Source organism: Podarcis raffonei, chromosome 14, assembly GCF_027172205.1.
Source record: "Podarcis raffonei isolate rPodRaf1 chromosome 14, rPodRaf1.pri, whole genome shotgun sequence".
Lineage (NCBI taxonomy): Eukaryota > Metazoa > Chordata > Lepidosauria > Squamata > Lacertidae > Podarcis > Podarcis raffonei.
In genome coordinates, this window is record NC_070615.1 from 3,979,608 (window position 1) to 3,997,361 (window position 17,754).

General features: G+C 39.4%; 1 protein-coding gene across 3 annotated transcripts in view; it reads right to left on the minus strand.

Annotated features, from left to right (window-relative positions):
• Window positions 1-4: 4 nt before the first annotated feature.
• Window positions 5-17,754, minus strand: part of RORA (RAR related orphan receptor A) — a 73,327-nt gene continuing 55,577 nt past the window's right edge. Inside the window, exons 3-10 of one of the 3 annotated variants that reach the window (XM_053365354.1) lie at window positions 16,939-17,080; window positions 15,846-16,052; window positions 11,873-11,994; window positions 6,809-6,941; window positions 5,027-5,134; window positions 3,170-3,280; window positions 2,245-2,357; window positions 5-622 (exon numbers count right to left, since the gene is read on the minus strand). In XM_053365354.1, coding sequence (XP_053221329.1) covers window positions 458-622; window positions 2,245-2,357; window positions 3,170-3,280; window positions 5,027-5,134; window positions 6,809-6,941; window positions 11,873-11,994; window positions 15,846-16,052; window positions 16,939-17,080 — 1,101 coding nt within the window. In that variant the 3' untranslated portion in view covers window positions 5-457. Of the gene's footprint in view, window positions 623-2,244; window positions 2,358-3,169; window positions 3,281-5,026; window positions 5,135-6,808; window positions 6,942-11,872; window positions 11,995-15,656; window positions 16,053-16,919; window positions 17,081-17,754 lie in introns of those variants that run through there. The other 2 variants (XM_053365353.1, XM_053365355.1) reach the window with 2 other exon arrangements.

Here is a 17,754-nt window from a genome sequence, read left to right on the forward strand (position 1 = left end):
TCGTCCTTCATGAAACAATGAGCAAGTTGTGCAAACTGATGCTGAAGCCTCTGCAATGCACACCAGTCGCTGGTTTCTAGCTGGAGATTCTGTTCTTACTAACAAAACGTCGTTCTGTGAAAGTCTGTGGGCAGTGAGTTTCAAGGAAAAGGAAACCTCCTGATTTTTTAGTACCCTCATTCTGCATAAACAGAAGTCAAAGACAGAAGTCAAGACAAAAAAAGGGTCCATATCGGTAGGGATCATGGAAATCATTTGTGTGAGAAAAACAAGTTCAACTTTTGTGTCATTTCCCCCATTTTTTCTGCCTGACCCCATTCGCCAGAAGATGTGCAGTGTGTTGGCTCCCTAGGTCTATGCAGGACCATATAAAGTGTCTTGGTTTCTATTATCTTTTTTTCCTTTTCTCTTTTAAAGTTTGTACTTCAGACATTCTAGAAGTGCTTAGGTGATACGTTTACCCATCCATTTGCATTGCTGGCTCAAATTCTGAAGTGAACAACTCCTTGTACAATGGAGGAAAATGAAGTCGCACAATGTCTGGGTATATTGCTCTAAACGCCATAAGCTTTTCTGTATGTCGCCCGCACAGTGCTCTTAAAGTAGACACTTTGCATATTAGCTGTAGGGAGAGAAAAGCAAAATGAATTAGATGTACAGGTATGAAAATGCTTTGGGGTCTTTCAATTTTGTTCTTCAAGGTAACAAATCCTAGTTTCCTTGTAAGAATGGGGCTAGAGAATGCCTGTCTAACAGCATCCATCACCATCATCATCATTAACCATAACAACTCCTCTTCCATAACTTTGAAAAGCCACAGGGAAAATAAGGAGAGACCTCGTTGCAACTAAATTCTGCCTTTCAAAGTGTTCCATATGGCTATTTGTTAAGGGTGACTTGTGAAGCCTGTAAAACTAAAGTAGCAACAGTTATCCATTTTAAATTGTTCCATTAACATCAGTAACAAATAATACGTACCTTAAGCCTGTATTTTTTGTATGACTTAATATAATTTGTATAATTTAAACATGTATCAACAATATCTTCCATAACATTTCCACAATCAAAGCATCATACTTGCAGCCTAACTAGTACTTATTTTCTAAAAGGTGAGCTGTTGGGGTTTAGATCCTGCTTGAATGGCATACACTCAAATCTGAAAGCCCTTTGCCCTAATTCCACATGTGTGCATGTGTGAGGGTTGGTGGCTGGCAGGCTGTAGTATTTAGTAGGAAAAGGAATGTACATGCTCAAAAGTACCTTACTCCTGTTCCTTTGTTCCACAGCAAAGCTCCTGCATTGCAAACTGGTTCCTAAAATGAAATCAGGTAGCCCTAGCTTAAATTAATCCTTGAGCGCTGATTCAGTACTTTATGTGGAATGAATACATCAAGCAGAGGCAAACATAATCTATTTTTGTGAAGGTATGTGGCTAATTTTCCACTCTTCAAAAACAAAATCAATTTCACTTGCTCAGCCTGTTATGTCAGTCTTGGAAAATGGTACAAATTTTAAGCAGACCTCACAAAACACATCATAAACTAAACTGCTAATTACATTGTATGTATGTATGTATGTATGTATGTATGTATTTCCATTTATAATCAGCCCTTCACAGTATCTCAGGGCAGATTATAACAGAGGTCAAAATAACAATTTATTCCAAATAAAACAATCTTCTAAAGTTATAATTTAAAACAACCACCCAAGTAACAAAGCACTGCAGAGAAGGGAAGATCATTTGGTGTTCATCCTCAACACCAAAGGCCTTGGGGGGGGGGAGTTGTGTCTTGATCTGCTCCTGGAAAGGACATAATGGTGGGACCAAGCACACATTGGAGGGGAATGTGTTCCATGTCACACCACAGAGAAAGCCCTGCTCTCACGTGCCACCACCTCTTTGAGCTTCACAGGGCGGAGGCACCATCAGCAGGGTCTCTCCTGCCAATTTTATCATTTTTGCTGCTCTAATTAAGGCGACTAATATTCACCAGAAAAAGGCCTGTTGCACACAACACAGTAAGCCAAACCCTTGCTTACCGGAACTGTGTAAATGCCTGGGGTCCTGAAGAGGAACTTGCAGCTGGCTGGCTTCTCCTTGGTTACAGCTTACGGTCAGTGAAGACAGAGCTTAATCACGAGTCCCAATTCAGATGACACTCTTAAGTGGCAGTAAAAAAAGACCAGGGAGGACACTTACTCTGTCGTGCAAACCAGGCCATTGTCAGACTCTGTAGCTCTTACCTTTGTTAAGATTCCATCTTCTCGGTGGTTCTTCTGTAATACATGTTGAAGTGCTAACTGAATCTTCTGTTGGAGCTTTTCTATTTTTACTTTCTCCTGAAGCCATGATCGGTCTAAAATGAAAATTACTCGTGTTGAAATCTTGCAAATAAAAACATACAATATGATTAAATCTAGTATTCAAAATGTTTTTGAAACGACCTTCCACAAACTACTTTCTACAATTATTTCTTCTTAATGCACGACTACATAACATTGTGCAACGTTTAACAACACCCAAAAGGGATACACCTGCAATTCTGCGCACTGATAGGCATATTTCCTTTCTCTTTACTTCAGTCCCATGTGTTCCGTGTGTACAAAATGAAAGGGACTCTACCATACCAGAGCATACTCTTGTGTACAGTGGGGTTTCCTTCAATAGAGTAAAATCAAGTCATGGTGAAATGAAAAAGTGATGTATTGTCGAGTAGAGAGTTGTCAATGAGACCCACAGCTCCTACTTCTCCTGCTCAAGTTCAGCCCCCAAGTTATCTCCTGGCCTCATAAGATGCTAAATTCTGTTGTTCACACTAAGCTCAGAGACTCCTTTCTCTAGCTGTAGATATTTCATCAGAGTGGATGTTTCTACTCAGAACCAACCCCCTCTCCTCACTCCAACTCTCTTCCTTAAGCCATCTCACCCCCTCAAACGAAACCCTATCTCTATCCATATCTAACTCTCTCCCTCAGAAACGGCTCCTTTTATTGTATCTCCCAAAGTGCTGGCTCCACCCCCCTCTGTGTATAGATGTCTGTAGCCAATCAGAGAGAGGCTCCAGCCCGGGGGGGGGGGATTCAGAGGGACTGCATCCCCAGACTCTGGTCTGGCTCTGCTGCCCGTCACACAGGACTAGAGAATGCTTTTAGATACTTAATGCCTTACCTGCAGAGAGTAAAACAAAAGCTGAAAATAATGCAATCTCATCTTCAGTAAGGTGCATAGAACATAAGCTCTTTCCAAATTCAAAAACAAAACTAATGAAATCTTCACATCCTGCCAAAGGGGAAAAAACAAGCAGCAAATTACACAGGGCCTCTTTCAAAAAAATAAGACAATACTTCTCTTTTAAAAAAAAACAAAACCCAGCGATTATATGGAGAATAACGTGCCAGAGCATTTATTCACATGAGAGTGGACTGTTAGTTTTACCATGACAATATCTATGGGTCTGCTTTCCATCAATGTAATTCACACCATTAAGCAGCAACAGCATGTCCACGCTAAATGTCATGTCATCTACATGTGTTGGATGTGCGTCTGATTTAAGCAGCCCCACAGTCATTGCACAGCCCTGGGCCCTCTGAACATACAAATAAGAACATAAGAAGAGCCTGGTGTATGATGTCAATGGGCAGCATCCTGTTCTCACAGTGGCCACACAGATGCCTCAAGCAGGACCAGAACACATGAGCCCCCCCCCCCGCCCACTGCAGTTTCCAGCAACAGGTATTCAGAAGCCTTACTGCCTCAGACTGTGGGATCGCTGCCTCTAGGCATGGAGTAATATTAAAACAGTTGAGCAGGACAGATGAGAATCCTGTTACTTCTTTGCACACGGAGTACATGCATTTTAAAGTGGGTACAAGGCTTGTGTGTTCAAATTGACTAAAGTATCTGAATCAATGAGATGTCTTAATTATATGAAAATTAGCCATTTTCCAATTGTGTCTAATCAGCAGTTCCAATATTTCAAAGGCCAGCATAGTTTTGCACCAAAAGAGCACAGAAACTACTTTGTGTATTTCTTGGTCTTAAAACTCACAGAAGGGCTCCTCATAGTCTCCATTAATCTCCACAAAAAACCACAACACTTGGTGTCACGAGCAGGACTGAAATCTTGCTTAATCAGCCCAATATGAAACTTCCAGAATTCATTAATGAAAAAGAAAAAGAAAAAGTACCTTATGGCACTAAAGAGAATTAACGTAAGCAGTGCCTTCAGCTTCCTCCCTCATGTTCTGCACTGTTATATCCAAGTGTCATTGAATCTCAGTGTTAATTAGTTAATAATTCCAGGCAGTTCTTCACTGCTGTACTGTCAACATCCACTTGCTGTTACTTCCAGATATATTTAAGCTCATTATATAAATTTCCAAATGCTTCCCAGCATGAACACAAAACTGAGTAATTATTAGATTACAACAATAACAGGGCTTCACTTTGGGAATCTTTTAAATACAAAGGTAGGGCTTGTGTCTGACGTGGAAGCCCCATACAGGCATGTGAGAACTTCACAACAAGGAACTTATTATAGGAACTCAGTTGCAATCAAATCTGATATTTTTTTCTATTAAGGAAACTATATATAATTTTTGATTAATGGTAGAAAAATAATTGGAATTATCTCTTTGGAGGACATAGCTCTTGGTATAATAATAACGCAGCAAACATTTATTGTGCTCTTATTTTGCAGCTTGCACAACAGAGTCCAGATGACATGTTTTCTAGAATGCCTAGAGAGCTTCCCACTTTGAACTCCAAAGTGTTGAGTAATAATTAACAAGCTGTAATCAAAAAGTATAAATGGGTCTAGGCTACCCTTAGTTTTTAATCTTTTGAAAGGACAAAAAGTACATTATTAAAAAATACAGAAGGTGTAACTTATTTAAATCACCAAAATATCCTTAATGAAAAATCTATTAAGTGATTTGCACACAATGCATTTATTATAGGAAATTAATTTAACCAAATAGTTATTTTAAAAAGTATGTTTTCTAATTAATTACTTCATTTCCTTACCTAATGACTTGAATACATCAGGGCTAGCATATTTGCCATCGAAGTACACTGTGTTGTTCTGGGAGTCAAAGGCACGGCACATTCTGATAAATACAACCTCTAAAGACCCTATAACCAAAGCAGAAACAATTTTACAATTGAGACTAAGAAACACAGTGATTCACAAAATGTCCTTATCCCATGCCTTACTTAAATAAACAATAGATTGTACATCTTCTTTAAAATATATTTCTAGCTCACAAATGAGGTTTATGTGCCCTCAGAAAACAGAAAATAAATTATATCTGTTAAGCCAATTTTATGACTTTGAATATACAAAGGTGGTAATAGAGGAATATGGCTCACATACTGAGTCAATTCAAAAATAACAATAAACCATAATTTAGCATTATAAGGATAAACTGCAGTGAGTCTTATGCTTGTGTATCTTCAGTGCTGCTCAAGGAAGAGTTTGGAAGTCTTTTGCTTCCATTACAGATTAACCACAGCTTGTCACGTCATGCAAACAATAAATTGCGGCTAATTTTTACTGTGTTTTGTTGACACAAGCCAGCTTCAAAGCATGGTTTTAGAAGATGTCTTGTTTCAACAAACCATCATTAAGTTTAATCACAGCTCTGGGCTTTGGTGTAATGCTAAACTGTGGCAAATCTAAAAGGGAAGCAGAGGCTTCCACTCTCGTGGCTGCACTGGACAAGGAGCGGGGAGTGTATGACCTCAAGGCTTGTGTGTATGACATCATGAGTGTAAAACATTACAGGGCCAGTATTAGGTAATGAAAGCTTTGAGAAAGCCCTAGCCCTTGTCCTGGCAGAAATGTTTGAGTGGCTGACGCAAATAAACATTCATTCATTCAAGCTCATGTTTGAACCTGGAATCTTTATTTTAAAAAGAAAATATGTCAGAAACGGAAAAACAGGAGGAGCACTGGAAACCCAAAAATAAGAGTCAAAGCCTCAAAATGATGTTTGTTCTAAGTACAAAATATGTTGGAAAATATGGAATTTCCAACCCATTTCAACATATTGTCTTCAAGACAAAAAAAAGTTCCACTTATTATGCAGTTTGTTCAGAGAAGTCACATTTTAAGGTCTCTCCCCCACCCCCGCTTTTTTTGCTTCAATTTTCTGCACAAACCAGGTTTCTTTTAGTTGTGTCCATCTAGAAAACTGGGTTCTTGTTTCTGTTTAATGCCTGTGTTATCTTAAAAAAGATTTATTTATTTAACAAAAATTTTATACTGTTAAGCGATTTACAATAAATATCACAATTAACTATAAAAACTGTTAAAACAATTTAGAACATTTACAAATAATTAAAATTAACAGTAAAAGAGAGTAAAACAAATTAACATATATGTGTCCAAATAGTTTAGCCTTAAAAATGTTTTTAAACATGTGCCAAAAAGAGGAAATCAAAAGCGCCTGCCTAATGTCAACAACAACACCAACAACAACACTTTATCGGTATTAGTTCTCTTAGAGTGATTCTGGAATTAACTTTATTCATGAAGGAAATGTGAAGGCACATGGCTCACGTTCAAGCAACAGGCTATTCCTCTGACTTCTTCTGCATTGCCCAACATTGGCCCATGACTGCCCAGGACTGAACTGCACAACTTGTTGGCAGTATGATTATGTAATGAACGAAGCATTAAACATGTTTAGGTGAGCCACAGTTTTGTGAAATACACTTTTTATAATGGAATTACAATGTTAAGTAATAAAACATGCACTTGACATTTATTTTAAAGGATTCAGTTTTGCCCCCCAACCCACATACCTGCTTTTAAAAGCACAATTTGATCATTTTGACACAGTTCCATAAAGCCATCAATGCGTTTGGCAAACTCCACCACGTACTGTATTGCTTCTGTTATTTTCACGGCACACAATTGCCACATTACTTCCCTTTGCTGTTAAAGACAAAAAAGAGTGCTATTTCCAGACTTGCTAAACCTTCTTAGGGGAATAAGTTTTGTTTTTTTAAAGCAAAGCATTAATCATTAATCTGTACAACTGATTGCCTTGTGATTTGCCTTGTGATTGCCTTGTGATTTGCATGTCAGGCTATGTTCCCATTTTGTATTTCAATTTGTGATACATGTGGTATGGCAATTCAAGGGGCTTATGCCTGCCTACAGTTTTTCTAATGCTATACTAGACTATAGATATTAGAGGCGAGTGCGACAGAGAAATAATAACAATTACTAGTTTACATAAAATTTACAATTCATGTTTTAGTTTACAAATAGGCTCTAAGAATGACATTTTAATAGTAAAACATATCTTGGATGCCTGGGTAAAACTCTTGTTCATTTCAGTGAGAGTTCTGTGTAGAATTCTACAAAATGTAGAGCGTAGAAGCAAAATCCACACTCTGCTCAGCTTCTTATTTAAACATCAGAAGTTGTAAGTGGAATATGTTTCACAAGCATCCCTCCATTTATGCACAATCAACTCATGCGCAACTGAGTATTTGCTTAGCACCAGGATCTAATTAAATAATTCAATTCAAACCCGGAAATGGCAGGAGATAATTGGAGAGTCTTCATGGCTTGCGAAGAGACCCTCCCCGAAGCCTGAATACACTGGAGGCACAGCAGGGCTTTGTTATGCTGCTCAGCCTCCCCGCCTAAGAGCTGATGTGCAAGGTAGTGCAGCAGCAGCCACATTCCCACACACCCTCCTGCCTCCTGCTGGCCCCAGTGCTTCAATTCTAGTTGTGAATATTTTTGGAATCAGTATGTTTGATAGGGATTGCAGAGCGGGCATTTAGAGTGTTCAGAGGGTGCTCCCCACTTCACACAATGTGCTCTGGTGATATCTGATGCAAAATATTTTTTACTCCCCCATTTGAGGTGTAATATATCTAAGGCATGACGGATCTTGTGACATTACATTATTTATGCAAATATACAAAGCATTCAAAATTAGAAATAAACTCTATATGGGTTTGAACCTTCAACAGAACTTAAATAGCAATGCTAACCATATGACGTTTTACAAGGATGTGAAACTGATTACTGTTTTCCTCCTTCCATATTTGTCAGCGCCTTCTCTTCTTCTATCATAATCATATAACATTATTATATAGGCTTCCGAACCATTTGCCCAGTGCTCCAACGTATAGCTATAACAACACAGTAAACGAAGGCAAAGGACCAAACCACACAGGTGCATATTTGCTAAACACGCACTCACCATGTTGGCCATAAAGTAGAATGGGGGAGTTTGCTTTGATCACTAAATGGAATGTGGGGTGGTAAGAAGAAGGAAAGTCCATTTAGTGATAAACTTAAGACACCCCCCCAGCCCCACTTTACAGTCAAGCCGGCAGCGAGAGGTTGGCAAGCACGTTTACATCTGGCATGGCCCAAGAGAATGTATTCCATCCACAAGAAGAATCACATTCCCTAGAGGCGAGCATGAGGAAACATAAATATACATAGCAGACTGACAGCATTTTCTCTAGGGCAGCAAATCAATACTTCGTAAGCAAATTATTACTACAGTAAGTTTTCAACTTACTCAGGGGTTATGTTCTGGGGGTCACACCTAAAAGCCAAAACTGCATATAGTCAAAAGACATTGGGTGCAATGCAGGGTCGCATTGCCAGTCTTCTCCCCCAAATGCCTTCCACTTTCCGTACTTACTTACTTACTTCCCAAACATGTAAAGCGGAACGCACCCAAGTTAAATGCCCATAAGTTGTGGGCTTACTGCATTCATGACCGGACAAGTGATGAGGGTTTTTTTTAAGAGAAAACATCTACCTCTAGAGTGAAACCTTAGGGCTTAGTATAACAAGTATAGTGAATTAATCTTAATTTATTTAAAGATACAGAAAAGTAATAATTAATTTCCACTACAGTTTTGCATTTGGGCTCTAAATGATTAAAAACAACCTCTTTATACAACCCTTGAGTATTTTTCAGGGGAATACGTAACTAGGGGACATTTTTTTAAATACAGAAAGGTAGCCGTGTTGGTCTGCCATAGTCAAATCAAAAAAAAAATTTTTCCTTCCAGTAGCACCTTAAAGACCAACTAAGTTAGTTCTTGGTATGAGCTTTCGTGTGCATGCACACTTCTTCAGATACACTGAAACAGAAGTTGCCAGATCCTTCTATATAGTGAGAAGGTGGGGAGGGGTATTACTCAGAAGGGTGGTGGGAATGGGTGATTGGCAGATAGCTGTGATGAGCCTGTTGACGACTCTTAACGACTGCAATAGGTCTTACAGGAAAAAGCAAGGGGTGAGAAGGTGAAAAATGGCTTTGTCATGTATAATGAGATAAGAATCCAATGTCTTTGTTCAGACCAGGTCTCTCCATGGTTTTAAGTTTGGTAATGAGTTGCAATTCAGCAGCTTCTCTTTCCAGTCTACAGAGTCTTTCCAGTCTACAGAGTCGTCAACAGGCTCATCACAGCTATCTGCCAATCACCCATTCCCACCACCCTTCTGAGTAATACCCCTCCCCACCTTCTCACTATATAGAAGGATCTGGCAACTTCTGTTTCAGTGTATCTGAAGAAGTGTGCATGCACACAAAAGCTCATACCAAGAACTAACTTAGTTGGTCTTTAAGGTGCTACTGGAAGGAAATTTTTTTTTTATTTTTTTAAATGTCCTTCAGGTGAGTAGTGAAGACGATTTTATTTCATCAGGCATTTGACTTATTTTAATTATTCTCCTAATATTTTTTGTGTATTGTCTTTGAAAAATTGTTTTTAAGTCACCTTTCTGGGGGTGGGGAGGGTTAAGAATATAATAGAAACCCTGCCAGGTCAAAGCTAGCTAGTCTGTCATTCTGTGTTTGCAGGGACCAAGCAGATACCCATGGGAAGAAGACCACAAAGATGACGTGGGACCAATAGCTCTTTTCCACTGGTGCCACCCAGCATTTGGTACTCAGAGATTTACTGACTCTGATCCCAGAAGCAGCTCACAGACATAGTGATTAGTATCTGTTAATAGCCACACCCTCCATGAATTTCTTTAAACCCCTTTTGAAACTGTCCAGGCCATCATTATATCCTGTGGTAGCGAACTCCACTGTTTAACTATGCATTATGCAAATAAGTACTTCCTTCTGTCCTGAATCTCCCCATGTTGTTGCTGAAAGGAGGTGTATACACTTTGAAAATAAAACACACCTTCACTTATCCATGATTTAGCCAGAAATAGTTATAAAAATAATGCTAATTTCTGAAGTGCTTTCATATGCCTATGAAAGAGATGAAATAAACGCAGAATTGAAAAGTACCTTGAAGGTATAAAAAGTAAAGGGACCCCTGACCATTAGGTCCAGTCATGACCGACTCTGGGGTTGCAGCGCTCATCTCGCTTTACTGGCCGAGGGAGCCGGCGTCCAGCTTCCGGGTCATGTGGCCAGCAGGACTAAGCCGCTTTTGGTGAACCAGAGCAGCGCACGGAAACGGCGTTTACCTACCCGCTGGAGCGGTACCTGTTTATCTACTTGCACTTTTTGGGGTGCTTTTGAACTGCTAGGTGGGCAGGAGCAGGGACCGAGCAACGGGAGCTCACCCCGTCGCAGGGATTCGAACCACCAACCTTCTGATCGGCAAGTCCTAGGCTCTGTGGTTTAACCCACAGCGCCACCCGCGTCCCTCACCAGACCCTTTATTGAGGACAATGGTGAACATATAGCTTCAAACCAGCATAAGCATTCTGTGAGAACTTTTTGCCCACCTTCAGATGCTTTGGGAGGTGGAACAACTTCAAAATCCAGGCAGAGTTGAGGTTAAAGGACAGCAACATTGTGGAGATATTTGGGGAGTTGATGTTTGTGACTAGAAGGGTACATTTACATGTAATGCCGAATCATGTTTGGGCATTACGTAAATGAGTGTGGAGGAGGCTCATGTATAGCAGTTAGTAACTTCTGATCCTTGTCTGCCTGTTCAGATGAAATAAGGATTGGAAATTGCTAATGGCTGCATGAAAGAGGAGCTAGCTGCATGCGAGCCAGAGGCTTCTCCACACTTATTCACGTGATACCAAACTCTGGCACCTGAATAAACTCTTACAGCTTCACACCAGCTCAGGTAATACTTTTGTGGACTATAGATGCTATCTCCATCCACCCAAAATTCTTCCTGGGAAACAGTTGGGAGTAACAAATTACTTGCCTGCCCTCCCCACTGCTTCCCACCATCACAGAAGAACTGAAGTAGAGGCAGCTCCCCGTTTACACACGTTCAATATGTGTGCGATCGTATATATGTACATCGCGCCAAATCCGGAAGTGACCCAGAAATGTCATAAATGTCTGAAATGTCACTAAAAGGGCAGGGTGGGGCGGAACACGGTGTTTGCAGGCTTTTTCAATGGGGTTCAATTATAATCGATTTCACTGAGGCACGTCATAATCCCACATAAACAGGAGGCTGCCTGTACTGAATCTGGAGATACTATGGTTATTCAAACATAGGATCTCCTTAGACCCCAAGAGATTCTAATGGTTTCTCCCAGTGATGAAGAAACAAACACAACGCCTGTTATTGATCTCTTGCTGCGGTGGGTAGAGGAAGTGTAAAAACAGGCCCTTTCTTTCAAGGAAGCTGAAACAAGATGTTGGTTATCCTGAGGCTCAAACAACATGTGGTGTTGCATGAATCTTTTAAGAACCCAAAAAACTAAACAGTAACCACTAGGAGGGGTATGTCAGAAATAGGCAGTACAACTCACACACACAAACACAACAATCATTTAAAACTGATTCGCAGATTGCACAAAATGCTGTAGTCCAAGAAGTGTTTCAGAATGGGCAATTAAAAAAACGCTGTGTGCTATTTTAGCATGTTTACCAAGATAAATACCTTGCTCTGGTAGTTCTCAATTTCTTCCTGTAGAAAAGTTTGCCATGTTATTTGCTGCAACTCCTCCCTCAAGTACTGGCAAGTTTCCATGTGTGATTTGGAAATGTTCTGTGCGAGATGTTCTAAAACAGAATGAGCAAGAAGTGGCATGCATTTTAAAAAAAGGCCATCCTCAACTTTCATTGTACATGTTCTGTCTAGCCAATCATTAAATTATAGATGTTTTCAACACTAAATTTGTACAGGGTTGAAATGGGATTCTAACACCCATTTCCATTTCCTTTTATTTCCATTTTTTAAAATTATCACTGATTCTCACCCCTGTAAGTGAGGGGTTACTAGGTTTGATCTGGATTCTCAGGAGATTATATTGGCTAAGTCAGTCTCTCAGCCTCAACAAATGAACATAGAAAGCCGCCTTATTCAAGAGTCAGATGATTGCTTTATCTAACCCAGTACTGGCAGTTCTGCCTTGGGGTGGTTCCAACTAAGTGTTCAGAATGGAATTTCCATGCTTTGTTTACTCGATGTTTTAAGGGCGTACACATGGTGCTATCATTCAATCATCATCCTGTATTTTCCCTATTTTTTCCCTGTTGTTTCTCAAACTGCAGAAAGTCTGCCTTTTTAAAAAGCGAACTGGAAGAAGCAGAAGCTCCACAGGTAACTTTCTAACACCACACTCCCAACTTTTTAATATGGGCATTTATATGGACAATGACTTTATGGGGAAATGAACAAATTAATCATAACTTTTGCGGTGGATGACATTTTTTTAAACCTTTGTTTTTTTAAAAAATATTTTGGTTACCACTCAAAAGCTCCTCCATCTCTATTTTCTGAAAATGAAAGAAATGTGTAGTGCTTTAGCACCTTCTCTTTCATAAAAAAGCTGGGAAATTGTTTAGATTTTTTTTTTTAAGGCTCATAAAATGGCACCCACCACACAGGTTATAGTGAATGTATGCTGAGCTGCAGGTGACCCTTTTCACAGCCGCAATATTCTCTCCATTTGAGTGGCCAGAACATAATGTGATGCACAATATTCCCAATAGTGTGGAAAGTCCGCTGCAATTCTGCTCATAGCTTACAATGGAAGAACAATGAATGGTAGCACTTTGGGCCACTTGTCTAAAAGCAGCCTCTCCAAGGTCTCAGTATTTCCCCCCCCCCCCAAGCACCAGCTACTAGAAACTATTTTAACTTGAAATTCCAAGGCCAAACTTCCAGTATTAGAAACTACGTGTTCTACTATAAGTTTTGAGTAATGATCCCTGCTCAACTCAAAAGGTATGTGGTATTAACAGCACTTCACTCAAAGGGTTATTGTGATACTTTAAATATTTTCACACCTATCTGCTATTATCTCATTCAATTTTTCTTTGGAAGTCATTCTATGCAGCCGAAACACCAAAGAGTCTTGTGGCACCTTGAAGAGGTGTGTATATATATATATATATATATATATATATATATATATATATATATATATTTCTCCAGATGCCAATTAGCCAACCTGGTCAGGGATGATGAGAGTTGTTCATAACATGGAGCTGGGAAAGGCACTTTTATATCAACTGTTTCTGGGTAAATAAAAAAGCTTTTTGACACATTACTAAATATTTAATGAAACGAGGGCACAAACCTTTATAATTATCATTGCAACAAATCAATGTTTGTTTACTGAAGGAAGTCCTCACAATTTTCTACACATGCTAGACATGAACAAGTGAACTTTTGAGGAAAGCACTCATTAATAAAGATCTGTGAACATACAGTGATCTATCATTTCTTGAAGATAAAATCCATTTGTGTAATATGGATGGATAGGAATTCACAGTGCTTTCAGTTTTTATAGACTGGGCTTTTAGTGATTTTCAAAAGTTTTTTCCTATATTTCAAAAATGACATGGAAGTATAGGCTAACAAAGAACATGTACTATATTTCTTTGAATGTAATGCACACCTTTTTTTGGCCAAATTACATTGTGAAAATTAGGGTTGCGAAAATTAGGGTGCCCATTAGATTTGATGGCGTATTTACATTTGCCAGCAAATACTTTTTGGTTTCAAGGTTTTGAAAATTGAGGTGCATATTAGATTTGCCAGGGCATTAGATTCACGTAAATAAGGTACTTCCAAATAAGATCTCTCGTGCCCACTAACTGTTTCTTTTATTTTCATCCCAGAATATGTGAAATAAGATTTCATTTTAGTGTGGAATAGTAGAGTACTACTGCTACTTTGATAGCAAAAAAGAAAAAGAAAAGCACAAAAGAGGGATGGGTTGGTAAACTCTCCACTGCTCCTCATAAGGCTCTTTTCACACATGACAGATCCTTTTCACAACTCCCGACAAAGTTGACTTCCTTTAGTTGTTACTTTGAGAGAGAACCACATCTAACTCGTCCTCAGCACATACTAGATAACTGACACCACAAATGGAGAAAACACAGTTTTGAGTTACCCAGATTTACCCTGGTGAGTTGCCAGTTCTGGAGCTCTTAAGGGTAGCAGACAGACAGATCTAAACTTCTGGAGTGCAATTCTTTCCAAAGTTTTTATGTGCAAGCCCAAGTAAATGAATAGGAGCTGTGCAGGAGTTCAACAGTAAGTTACGTCTCATTTTAGTAGGAGAAATATTTAGATTTTTCACATCAGACACCAAATAGTCTTGGGCTGATGCTTGTTTCTGCTACCGGTGTTTTACATTTCATTGCCATTTAACTTATTTTTTTCTGCTTTACACTCTTGGCAGGTATATGCCACCTGAATATCACAGTTCATGCATCTGATAAAATGGACTTCAGTCCATGAAAGCATGTGCTGCAAAGAATTTATTATTCTTTAATGTGTCAAAACACTCTTTGTTACTTGGTAAGTTAGCCCTCTTTATAAAATTATTACTTCCCAATTAAACATGTGCTTTACATCATTGTTCAGCTATATACTGAGGCTGGCTATTTATTAAATAAATTAATGAATAAATACTGTATGCTCTGGTCACCTTTGGGGGGAAAATCATTATACTGTAATCAAATGAAAAGTTCATGTAACTTACCATTGTTTAGTACAGTCTTGCAGATAAACAATATAGCAGCCTTGCTAACTTACACAAACTTTGTAATGGGTGTCTGTGATCCAGACCCAGATCCAGCATAGTATAGAACAGTCTTTCTCAACCGTGGATCCCGAGAGGTTCCTGAATTACAACCCCTAGCATCCCTGATCACTGTCCATGCTGGTTAGGAATGATGGGAGTCGCAGTCCAACAACATCTAGGGACCCCAGGTTGAAAACTGCTAGAATAGCAGTTAGACTGCTGAACAAGGATAAGAGAGGCCAGGATTAAAATCCCCACTCCAGCCATTAGGTTCACTGGATATACTTGGGCCAGTCACTCTTTCTCAGTCTAGCCTACTTCACAGGGCTGTTGCCAAGGCTAAATGAGACAGTCCTAAAAGGAAAGGCAGAATAGGAATGGAAATAATAAATACAATAAAAAAACCTGTTAATCGTCTTAGGTGACTGACTAACAGCAAGTCTGGTTTACTGGAATTCAGACCTAGACCAAGATTATGGACTTGATGAGCCCCATCAGTGCTGCCTTAGTCAAGGGGGCAATGCACTTCCAGAAAGAGCAGCCCTCACAGTTACAGCCATACACAAAACACAAAAGGTGACATGTAGTTTCAGTGATGAAGAGCCACAAAGTCATTGTTCTTAATCCAAAGGATAGCTACTACAGCAACTACATGGAAATTTCCCCCTCTTTTGTTATTACCTAATTCTGCCATGGACACAGTAGGAGAAGTCTCTCCATTTGTAAAAGAGCAATATGGAAAGAAGCCCGATGCAGGTGTGTAGTCACATATCGGTTCTGGTTTGATTCCATTAATATCAAGCCCCGACTGATCTGGAGAAGGCTGTATGTCTAAGTAGAAGCTGCTAACGGCAGAGTCTGCTTTGCTACCTTCAGGGGTATGCCCATCAATGTAATTACTGAGGTCATCATGCAGTTCTGTGAGCCCATTGGTAGTGATATTGTATGTTGGCGTCAATGGCTCTGCTTCGCCGGGTTGCTGTTGGTGATCTCGCTGCTGTTGCTGCATCCGGTGTTTCTGCACTTCTGCATACAAGCTGTCCCTCTGCTTTTTTGACATTCGACCAAACTTTACAGCTGAAATATATCCATAAGCAATATATTTTATCACCACCAGCTGCAGCAGTAAAATGCTATGTTAGGACACATCATATGTAAGTCTAGGGTAGCTACTAAGCAGTTTACAACATCACTACAACACACTTTTGCTTGATCCTACAGGTGAAGTCATATATTAGAAGGTGAGAAGTTAGGTATTATCCTATTGGGTCAGCCTCTTGAATAGGTAAGTCATGTGTAATATACTTAGGGCATGTATGAGCAATAGAAGAATTTAAAGAGATGGCTTTTAGGCCATCATCAGAAGGGCAATTTTAATAAGAAAAATAATTAACATGATTAGATTTCAATCGTAGGGGCAAATATATTTAATTTGCATAACAGTCGGTTCCATATTTGGGCTTCCTTGGTGCAAAATGCAGAGTTTCTTTTACTTAAGAGAAGTTATAACTTTGATGTTGGCCTGTCATCCAAGAGAGGAGTAATTAACCCTTCCTATGGTGACACTGACGTCTCTTAGCAGCAGGATTTCATGGTCTCTGTACCAGTAATGGGGGAGGAAGAAGGTGGAGGGAATATAAAGATTGGTTGGAGGAAGAAAAATACAGGACACCCATAATGTTGTATGAATGGAATAAGGAATGTGAAAGAAAATTAAAGTAGAGCTGGCCTAGTGACACCAGTAAGAAAGAAAGGCAGGCATTTACTCTGTGTGTAGTGTGGCTGTGTAAGCAGCAGCAAAACAAAACCCTGGAAGCCACCAGCTGCATCAGTCCAAAGTAAATTCAGTGACTTATGAGGCACAGCATATTTCAAGACAAATATTTTAAGAATGGGATGAGCAAGCAGAAAGCTAAGGAGTGTCGCACATACAAGACAGCTGACCTGAACTAGTAAAGCTCACCATCTCGAGACATCCCCACAGCAAGGCATTTCTGTAAACGACAGTGTTGGCAACGGTTTCTACTGGTTCGATCAATTAAACAGTTCTTCTGTCGGGGACAGGAATAGGTGGCGTTACTTTGCTGACTCCTCCTGAAAAAGCCCTGTAGCACAATGACAAAAGGCAAGGGGAAGATTTATCGATGGCTGAATCCAAAGTGGTCGCACACGACAATTGCATTGAAAGGACACCTTGCTTCAGCTAAATTCTTATCGTCAGAGAGTATAATCAAGAGTATATTTTTTATTCCATTTTGTTACAAAATATAAAATACTTCACAATGTATGATTATATATTTGAATAGGTTCAGTAATAAAAATTATTTCAAATACATTTTATATATATAAATATGTAGGAATAATATTAGAAAATGTTAGGGCATTTCAGCTGTATCCAAATGAGGGCTGGAGAACCCATATATTTTCTCAACTGAATGTCTCCAAGTACTTGGTGAGAAATGACAGTTTTTAAGAGATGAAAGTGATTTAAAGAGGCATTGCTTCCCACTGTATACACACAATTGCCCCAAAATGACTCTGTAGGACTTTGAAACTATACAAACAGCAGCAACCTAAAAGAGGCAAAGCAGAGATAAGCTTACACACACCACTGCTTCGTCCTCTTCCCTGTCATGCTGCTGTTAGCAAAGTCACTTAAAATAATGCAGATGGAGTCCAGAGAGAAGTCCTTACTGAAGAAACTTAACAAAATGCTGTATAATTTGAGGAGAAACACAGAGATTTAGTCTCTCTTCCTTCAGGCCTTCTGCATAGCTTA